We start from the raw sequence: 10,305 nt of genomic DNA, 5'->3' as shown, positions 1-10,305 counted from the left end.
TGCACAATGCAAAACAGAGAGATATTAGAAAAAAAAAAATCACCAAACTTGAAAAAGACACCGAAGAAGAAGGAATTAAAAATTGTCAATAAAGTTTGAAACTTGCACATACACCAAATCAATTTTGTTTTAGCTTGTTGCTCAAGTCATACACTAAATGTTGGATTAAGAGTCTTCTTACACAAAAAAATCAACAGAACCACCTTAAAACTAATCGATCGCTTTCACAATCTAAGCTTATTCAACACTCTGCGATCTCCAAAATCCAAATTTTTAAGTTCTTCAAAAATTTAAAAATTTTGATTTTTCCAACGAAATCCCCAAAATTGATTGCATCACGATCGCGAAAAACCATAATTTCGTGATGATACTCGACAAACGAAGCATGACGAAACCCTAATTAGCTACGTCAGCTACAATTCAACACCTGATCTTAAAGACAATTACACGAATTGCTCGACGAAGAACCCAAAATCAAAACCCTAATCGAGTAAAGAAGAAGCAGACAGGACGAAGAAGAAAAGTGAAACCTTTTTCCTTCTATGCGTCAGACAAAAGAAAGATAGTTGAAAGAGAAAGCCTCTGACTTCGTTGCTCTCTGTTGTTTACCTTAATTAGGGTTTGAGAGATTTATTTAATGGTCAGATTTAGGATTGTTCTTAGATATATAGCATTTTTTTCGTAATAATGTAATAATACTCAAGGCTTTTTATTTTGTAATGTTAATATAAAAAAAGAGTTTTCTATTTAGGTGATTTTTTCTGTTTATTCTATTAATTTTAATATTTGATTTGGTAAAACCGTTATAACACGAATTTGCGCGGGTATTAATAAGATATATAGTTCGTTATTCGTAATAAAAAAATAAATCTCAAATTTTTTATGGAACTAAATTTATAGATAAGAATTGTAATAAATAATTTCGACTGAATTCACCAATTATAAGTTGATATATATGCGAAATAAATATATGCTTATGTTATAATTTGTTATCGAAAGTTCTGTATACTAACTTTGTAATCTCGATTTGATATCAATAGATTTAGCTAGAAAAAAAAAAATTATTCTTTTCCAAATTATCTGTTTTAAGTTTATTAGATGGATACAAAGTGTTTCGATAATTTATGGTGTGAAGCATAAATGGAGCTCGAAGCATAAATGAAGTTTGAATTATGTTACTTATTAGTAGTCGATTTCCATAATCCATACCAAATGGTGGATATGAAAACATGGAGAGACAAGATTGCAGATTAATTAGGAACATATTACCAAAACGTAGTTATTATTACTGGACATATAACGTTCCGGTAATACAACCCTCGATAGCGAAAATTCTACATAAAAAAATACACCAAATCTTTTTCGATTTTCATATAAATACACAAAAAAATTCTCTCATTATGATCGGTGGCTTGTGTGATAGTGTAGCATTATTATACTTTAAACGAGTTTAACTATTATGTTATCGTTAATGAGTGTCGGAACGAACTAGATTCACGTACTAATTTTAGTAGAGAGACAAACACAAAAACAAAACAAAAATCTTGTACATTGATGGACATGTTACAACACCAAACGTGTATAATCACGATTCCAGTTTTACGACCAAAGACGTAAAAGTTCGATTCTGCCTTAAGCATAGACTACTTTGGCTTAGGCCTGAATGTTTTAACCGTAGTTGGCTTGTGGTTAACTCTTTAACTAATGGTTATCATACATCCCACATTCACTAATGAATCTATCTTCTGCTGCTAAAACTAAAATGGATCTTAACTCTTTCGGATCCCGGGCTTATTGGTCATAAACCGAACCTATGATCATATCTAATGCCATGCATTGGAGGAAAGCTTGAAGACAGTTGAATACCTAGAGGGCCCATCTCATATTGTGGTCGAAGGTGATTATGATAATTAGTATGTCCTGTGTTACTATTCCTCTGTTCCCATAGCCACGAATCTGCGTTTTCTGGAATGGGTGCGTTAATACCGGGAAATCCAACTGTCATTATCTTTCTTGGCTCTTGAGGGCTAGCTTTTTCCAAGATTTCACCTTCTTCAGTCTTAACTTCTTCCTCTTCTTTAGTCTCTTCCTCACCAAATATAGTTATTCTCGAGTGATCATCATCGTCTTCTTCTACAGCTAAGTGATACAAACAAAAAAGAAGAGACAACGTAGTCATGAACAAAGATGCCTTTGATATGATAACAAGAGAGAGTATGAAAGCTTACCAAAATATCCTGGTGGATATCCAATCTCTCGCATTCTGTTAAGCCATGGAGGAGGATCGAGTTCCTACACAAGATAAAAACCGCTTAATCAGGAATAGCATTTTCTCTGGTCTAATTTTCAATACTGCAGAGGAAGGTTGAAAAAATACCTTTAGACCGAGAAGCTTACGCGTCTCTGCATCAAGTGAGCCAGGCTTCAAGCCATCATATTTTCCACGTTGAAGGCTCTGATAATATCTGGATGGTAGACGGGATCCAGGAGTCTGATTTCTTTTTCTTTTATGTTGCCTCCGAGCATTACTAACTGCTGATCGATCAAAAGGCCTTGGACATTCTCTAATAGAATGACTGTATGCGCCACAGTTGAAGCAACGTGGAGGATCATCAATAATCTCCAAGCCTCTGGAACAATGAAGACAACAAAAATTCAAAAGAATGCACAAGGCAGATAATAAAGTATCAATAACACATTCACTGTCACAAGGTAAAACGAAATCAGATTGAAAGACAAAACTAGAAACTGCAACAAAAAGAATCTACAAATCTAGATTTGTTTACCCTTCCACGTTATTTGAACCTGAATCTAAACCAATTGTAAATCCACGGTTATAAAGAGGAGTAGTGCTACTTTCCACTGGAACAGACTTCTTCGAAGAACTGTGACCAGTTTGGTAGTCAAACCAAAATGACTGCACAAGTAAGAACGTATCTATCAGAAAGGATTACGAAAAACCTGAAAATTTCAAGATTGTATATGCTTGAAAGAACAGTTTCACTCACTACAGATGATGTCTTCTGCAATCCCACACGCAAAGCAGGAAAGTATGTCTCATCACCAGCTTCTAGTACTTGTTCTTGATCCTGATCATATTCCAAACGAAAAGTTTCTAGCTTAGTTAATAACATGAAATAGTCAGCAAACAAGTGTCCTTATCATTTCTTGCAGAATTGCGAAATTTCGTCTACAATTGTTCTTTCAATCACAACTTGAAATTGATTCACTTTTGCAAACCACAAGGTTTATTGTATTGGCTATATAAAGCACTACAGAAGAGTTCAAATCATAGATACCTCGGACAAGGAATTTTGTTCTGCCTCCCATTCTGACCATTGCTGTAATAAACTTTCCAGCTTCTGCTTACTATCTCTGAAAGATGCAGGACAATAAGAATCAAAACAAGTAGAACACCAAGAATCACATATAATGATAGCAATGTTTTGAGCATTCAAATGTTAAAAGCTTCTTGTTATCGAGTTAAGAGTCTTCGTTTCATCGAACCTTGTTAAGTGTTTATAAGTAACATGGACTGAAGGTTGCTGTTCCAGAGAGATTGTTCTGGCTCTTTTAACACCAGATTTAGCTGACACATGGAATTATGGAAAAGAAAGAAAGAGAACATAATCACAAGCATTCAAGTCTTGGAGCAAATGATTGTAGAAACTATACTCGAAGCAGAGGTGTTTAAGTAACACAAGCATTAGCAAGCTCCAACAATAAGAAGAAGAATAAGGATACAACTAACATCTACTTTCACGGTTTCGACTCTCACATCAACAGCATCCCCAACCTCCACGATCGATGCTTGTCCTGAAAACTGGCCAGACACATTTCTGAAATCATCTTCTGTTAGATCCATGTCTTCCTCCATGTCTATACTTATTTCCCCCTCCTCAGCTGATATAGTCAAGAGCAAAAAACAGAATAAATCCCAAAAGCTCTTCTTTATTCAAATCAAAACAATACATACAAACAAAATACCTCAGCAAAGCCAATAAACAAAGCTCAAAGCTACCCTATAAAGCTCTCTAAATTGATGAGTCTCAGAAACAAGACCTCATTCTTATTTAAAGTTAAACGTAAAAGCAAAACACTCTAAGAAACGGAAATAAAGAAATGGAAACTCGATATAACTTCCTAAAGTCAGTATACACAAAGAATACATAACAACAAAAGGATTGAGGTCATGTTTCTAACCTTCCAAACCAGAGCCGCTTGAAGCTGCCATTTTTAACTAAAACATGTGAACTATTATCTCCTTAAAAAGTTTCACTAATCATCCACCAAAGATAAACCCTGCATAACAAAAGCATACACCAATGAGCAATTCCAAAAACTCTACACAACATTCAGAATCCAATTGTACTATCATCAAGAAAGAAGAAACCAATTCTCTGTGTAAACAAAATCAAGATTCTTCGAGCTAGACAATTCAATCACAGCTCATAGTGTTTTCTCCAAAACCCAATTGATAAAAATGAAAACTTGAAGCAACAACAAGAATCAAAAGTGTTTCACTTCAAAGCCCTTGCGCAACCCTTTTCAATCAAATTAGGGAATATGAAACGGCACCGTAGGTCACGAAAGAGAAGAACTTGAAATCGAAACAAGAAGAAGAAGAAGAAAGGTTTAACCTTTATCAACGGGAAACAAAAATTCTGGCAGACACGAGGGAAGAAGAGGCGATAGATCTGTGTGGGGGATTCAAAAGAGAGGCTTTTATTGGTCCGCCCAAGAACAATGACAAATTATCCAATGTGACCAAGTTCACCGTAACTATTATAAAACTCACCCATCATCATTTTCCTTTTTTTTTTATTATTATTAATTGACAACTGAAAACTTAAATGTTTTTTTAGTATATGCTTCAAAAACTTAAACGACAACTAATTTGAATCGAACGATACGAGATGACTTAAGTAACATGACGATGATCATTGGCATTGCTTTCACTATCAAACTTGACTAATGGATTGTGCCAACAGGCAAGAAAGGCAAGTAAGGTAAAATTACATCAGTCTTTGATCTTCACAGCCTCTCTCAAGCACCACCTCGATTCTGTGTACCTGCTCGAGAACACAACAATGGAGATTCAAGAATACTCGATCCTCTTCAAAAGAATGCTGATATCTTCACCTCTAAGCTCTTGATCATTGTCTATAAACACATTGATCGCATTTCGCCTAAGGGCTTCCACGAGATGGCTAACGAAGTTGTGGCGTAGCTGTTCTCCACGAAAAGTGATATAAACTTGATGTCGCGGCGAGCATCCTTGCGGTTCATTTAGATGAGACCACGAGAGATAGAGTTAATTATTTAAGTAAGGGTTATTTTGCACATCTAATATACATGATCACAATTGAGACAAAGCCAAGTGATTTTGGTCAATAATTTAAAAGAAATACCCTAAAATAACACGAAAACAAATTTTATAGACACATATAACACACACACTCCATAATTTTTCAAAATTAACATAAGTGAGTTTACACATTAATTATTATATCGTATCTAATTATGTACAATAATAAAATCAATTACAATTTAGAATCATGATTAGAATACGATCGCATGAAGCATCAATCAAATGCTTATATTAGTTTCTTAATAATAAATTCCTTACCTTTTTGGAACTTTGGAGATGGTGTGCTTAACTTGGTAACAAAATCAGAATTAAAATAAAGTCAGTTGCTAGTCTTAATTATAGTAAATGAATAGTATTAAGGACCACTGCAACAATTATAAGGCCCAAAATCAAATAATTATTTGACCAATGTAAATTAAAGTTTCATAACATGGAATATCTAACCATATAATCGAATGCAAATTGCAAAGTAGTCAAAGGTTTAGCCAATCCATTTACAGAGATGACTTGTTGATTTGTAGACCCTTCGATGGTTGATAAATATATAGATTGACCAACCGTATTTATTTAAAAGACCAAAAGCTTAAACAATGGTAGCATCAATAGGAGTCATAAGACTGAAAAGCAGTTTTACGAGAAAGTTTGCAAGAACATTTGCTTTTCTCTGGATTAAAAAGAGTTTTGGTTCTAGTAATTATGCATATTAATAACAAAAAATGAAACCTGTCTTAAACAACAAATACATATACAATTCTAAGATTTTGTAAGCTTTAACCCTAATTTCATTAAGAACTTGAATATTGATTTTGTTCCCTCTTGTGCTTGGTTTATGACCGAGGACTTACCTCCAACAAATTCATCTTATGACTCTCTGCTTCTTTTAGTTCAAAGCCTACGAAATCATAAAGTCTCTCGGCAACAGACTAAATACTAGTTAAAATGGAGTGATTTTGTTTCAACCAATCCGTAGTTTTTGTTTAAAGCAAATTACTATCGAATCACGAATTAGAAAACTCACAAATTACGATCGAATCAAGAATTAGAAAACTCACCAATTTTTACCAACTTGATGGATATATATTTCTTTTTTACGGCTATCTGTAACCAAAAGAAAAAACGTATGAGATAGCTGTTTGCATATTGATGTACACAACTACACATGTTTCATGCTTCTAACTAGTTAAAATAATCTTAAGAATATGGAATCATAAGTCATAAGTTGCGTCGTAAGAGATATTTTCAAGATCACGTACAATTTTCAACTTCTATATTTCTTTTTTTTTTTCTTTTTCATTTCCTGTCCACACTGTTCTCCTTTATGTCCTCACAAAACTACTAGGCAGTTGTCGGGATCATAACAAATATTTTATTATTAAATTAAAAAATAATTTTACTTATAATTTTCTTCGATGACTTCTTTTAGATTTACTTATATGTTTAAATAAATAAAATTAAGAAAATTAACAAACTAATTAAAAGTATTATTTTAATACTAAATATGAAAAACATAATTATTCCGATATTAAATTAGCTAATCTTCTATGTCTTTTAAAAGAAGAAAAAGTTAGATGTTCTAAGTTACGTGGTCCTTTCATATTTATTTAGTTAGTAAGATTTTCCAAAGTTTTAAAGCTGTTGACAAAAGAAAAAAGAAAATATTTTTCAAAGGTTTATAATCATTAAGATTAACTAGATATCACAGTACACATATTCTGGCTCTATTCGAACCTTTTTAATTGTATGTGATGTACAGAATGTTCAAGTTTTCAATGATCACCCTATACTTTGAAATATATTTAAACACAGCCGGAACAAATATATGTTTTTGATAACATCTTGTTCTATCAAAGTCATGGAATAACAAAAATAATATAATTTTCAAGTGGAGGAAGCAAAACAAACTACTTAAAATAATCCTTGTGACAACTGACAAGTACCACACAAGATTTTCTATCTTATTTAGATTTCTCTATTTGGTATTCATCTTTAATATTCAAATGATTACTCAACAGATCTTTACTGTGGAGATACATAATATCTGAAACAAATTCCCCAAGAACCATGATTTGGTGATGACTTAAAAATCTGAATCTTTGACTAACAAAACAATGGTACTAGCTATTTTAGAAAATAATAAACATTGGCTAAAGTTTGAAAAAATAAGGTCACGAGACTCACATAGCTTCACAAGTCACACAACCTTTGACATCAGCCTCCGCCACACACACACAATATATATATATGATCTACATATATATATTATCCTCCATTTTCATCTTCTCTCATATCTACAAACCACACTTTTAAGGTTCAATATTTCTTCAACTCTATCTGCCCTCTTTTGCCACTTTATTACATGTATATATATTAGTTCAATACTTCAATCTTTTTCTCTTACAGATTAACTATTTACATGTAAAAAAAATGATTTGTCTCTTAACTTTTTTGTTGGGATATACTGTATTCTTGAATTAAGTTGTTGAGATAATGTTTATCTCCGACTCCAAAGTGGGATCTAATTAGTTTTCTTCTTCTTCAGTTCTTCTACATATATTAGATGGTGGTGAGGATGAGACTAGGAAAGATTGTGGAAGGCTTGAAGTCGAAGATAAAGACTGGTCTAAGGATGCGGAAGAGATCATCATTATCATCATCATCATATTCATCTTCATCATCATCGTCATCATCATCATCATCATCGTATGAGAAGATAGAGAAGAGTGAGAGTATGAGATTTGAGTTGAGAAGCAAAAAGGCTCACAAAATTATCCAAGAAACCCTTCAAATTGCTGACTCTCCCACTTCAAGAACTTATGCTTTCTGATTTCATCTTTTTAACATCCAAAACATATTCATACATACACATACATATGGATTTACGTGTACGCGTCTGTTATACATATCTATCAAAAGCATTGTACGTGTGTTTTGTATGTGTGATGGCTATTATGTTGGCTAAATGATAATTAGGTGAATGCAACAATATTATTCTGCTTATAGTTGCAGCTATAAAAGAAAAGTTTGTCTGGTTTTTACTTTTACCAATTTCTTCTTTCTAAAATCACGGAATTCAAGAGTTTGGAATTATTTTTCATTGAAAAAAAATAATCATATACATTAAGGGAATTAAAGTATCCCCAAAAAGTATTAAAATTGAATACCTTCATATCCTTGACCATATTACAGAAAAACAGAAATATTGTTATTTTGGAAAAAAAGAAAATAGAAACTATTTTTATTGTTGGAAGAAAATTTCCGCCAAGTTGCCTTTCTCATTTTATTTGGGAGATAACAATGAGATTTCAAATCAGAATTTTGTAGAGAAACAACAACTAAAGTGGGGTCATATTGACCTTTCAGAACCATAAAACAAAAAATACACATTTTTAAAATACTTTCAGAATAATAAAATTTACATTGTCTTTTATTATTTGGTTCATTAACATTCTCTATGTCTTCTAATAGTAAGAAATAAAATTTAATTTCCTTGACGAATAAACGATCACATAAATGAAAGTTGTTATAGATAAGTTTCTTTTCAGCGTAAGCATCATGTCTTAGAACACAACACCATGACTTGGAGGGAAAAAAATCCTTATTTAATTTAAACCACTAGATTAAACATATTTATGATGTGTTGTTCAACTAACACTTTGAAATTTTGATGTCACAATTCCTCCTATTTATATATGGTAATATATCACAATCTAGAAACAGATTCTTGCCGACGAAAAAAAAAATAATCGAGGTTTTGTTTTATATATATTGTCAGTACATCTGCTGTATCTCAACCTAACAAAATTAATTTCAAAAGAATTGTCAAAATAGATGAATTAAATTGACATATAAAATGCAAGTATTTTATATATAATTTTATTAAGGGTCATCTCTAGTTGATCTATAATCTTGCTCCAGTTTTACTAATACATGTGATAGATCGATAAAACATCAACAAAAGTTCAGCATTGAAGAAACACGAAAACGGAGGAATACACTTCTTGACTCCTTTTTTTAGTACACTTCTTGAATCTATTACTCTACAAATGGAAATAAAGATAGAAGATTAAGTTCTTAGAAATGCATTCTATTAAAAATAAATAATGATGTTTGATCTAATGTATAATTTGTGGCTGAAATTGAAGAGAAATAAAGTTAACAATTACGAAGTTCGTTTTCGTTTTGTGAAAAAAGGTTGATGCAACCTGAAACAATTTGACATAAGTGGTGTCGTTATGTAATTGACTCTACAGAACCTAAAAAAGAGGTTGAGACATAATAGAGGTTTCTTAAGTAGGTGAAGAGACATGCATGCCCATGCCTATACATTACTACAAACCAAATTTTACATACCAAATCCTCTCTCTTTTTAATTATTAACGTTGTAATTAAAAATATGAATTCAACATATATATATATATATATATATATAGTGATGATACCATCAATACCAATTTCTTGAATGGGGTTCAAATAGTATGTGTTTTAAACCATCAATCGTTTTACAAGCTCAATTTCAATAGTAATTACCAATTTATATTACAAAAAAATTGTGTTACGTACCAAATAGTTGCATATCATGACTTACAAATACAAATTTCAGATTCATATAATTTAAACTATCAATTCATACCCATCTTCTTTATAGAAGTTCCCAAATTATAGAAACAAAACTATGTATTTAATAGTATTCAAGAAGCTCTAGGAATGGAAGAAGGCATGGAGATAGGTCCCCGACTATATAAAAGGACAAGAAAATGGAGAATAATACTACACAACACTAAGGTCCAACAGTGTGAGGACAATTAGCTTTTATTAATGACAAAAACAAACACAGTGTGAGGACAAAAAACCTTACCATTTACTCCACCTTAGATGCATCTAACAGAACCAATGCAATCTCCACAATTGGTGAAGAAGACAACAAATCTATATAT

At 32.1% G+C, this 10,305-nt stretch overlaps 1 protein-coding gene, 2 long non-coding RNA genes, 1 other non-coding gene and 1 pseudogene across 7 annotated transcripts; 1 reads left to right on the top strand and 4 right to left on the bottom strand.

The window, feature by feature from the left end:
- Positions 1–49: 49 nt before the first annotated feature.
- On the bottom strand, positions 50–528 carry AT1G08913. The gene has a single exon (NR_139522.1). It is a non-coding gene; the product is annotated as an other RNA (long non-coding RNA).
- A 995-nt stretch (positions 529–1,523) lies between these two features.
- AT1G67210 (Proline-rich spliceosome-associated (PSP) family protein / zinc knuckle (CCHC-type) family protein) lies at positions 1,524–4,758 on the bottom strand. Of its 3 annotated transcripts, none has more exons than NM_105390.2 (10): positions 4,641–4,758; positions 4,204–4,302; positions 3,745–3,903; positions 3,508–3,589; positions 3,300–3,375; positions 3,009–3,089; positions 2,787–2,917; positions 2,378–2,630; positions 2,229–2,292; positions 1,524–2,139 (listed from the first exon to the last, which is right to left on the bottom strand). In NM_105390.2, exons 2-10 carry the CDS (start codon positions 4,232–4,234, stop codon positions 1,799–1,801), a joined length of 1,218 nt encoding a protein of 405 aa, NP_564890.1. In that variant the 5' UTR covers positions 4,235–4,302; positions 4,641–4,758; the 3' UTR covers positions 1,524–1,798. The 3 variants fall into 3 exon arrangements, with proteins under 3 accessions (NP_564890.1, NP_001322827.1, NP_974099.1); NM_202370.2 differs by having other exon boundaries at positions 1,563–2,133; NM_001334283.1 differs by having other exon boundaries at positions 1,530–2,292.
- A 263-nt stretch (positions 4,759–5,021) lies between these two features.
- Positions 5,022–5,308, bottom strand: AT1G67200 (annotated as a pseudogene). The gene has a single exon.
- Positions 5,309–6,279: 971 nt separating this feature from the next.
- AT1G08907 lies at positions 6,280–6,484 on the bottom strand. Its single transcript, NR_139521.1, has one exon. It is a non-coding gene; the product is annotated as an other RNA (long non-coding RNA).
- Positions 6,485–8,009: 1,525 nt separating this feature from the next.
- Positions 8,010–8,117, top strand: MIR414. Its single transcript, NR_139902.1, has one exon. It is a non-coding gene; the product is annotated as a microRNA ath-MIR414 precursor (primary transcript).
- The last annotated feature ends 2,188 nt before the right edge of the window (positions 8,118–10,305 follow it).

Source organism: Arabidopsis thaliana (genome assembly GCF_000001735.4).
Source record: "Arabidopsis thaliana chromosome 1 sequence".
NCBI lineage: Eukaryota > Viridiplantae > Streptophyta > Magnoliopsida > Brassicales > Brassicaceae > Arabidopsis > Arabidopsis thaliana.
This window is presented reverse-complemented; position numbering and strand designations above follow the sequence as displayed.

Bases quoted from the DNA above. Each gene is read 5' to 3' on its own strand.
- AT1G67210 (NM_105390.2), bottom strand. From the start codon at position 4,234: ATGGCAGCTTCAAGCGGCTCTGGTTTGGAAG. The intron at 3,590-3,744 runs GTATCCTTATTC...TCCATGTGTCAG, and splicing joins CGTGAAAGTAGATGTTAGTT to CTAAATCTGGTGTTAAAAGA. The intron at 2,140-2,228 runs GTAAGCTTTCAT...TGTATCACTTAG, and splicing joins ATATCCACCAGGATATTTTG to CTGTAGAAGAAGACGATGAT.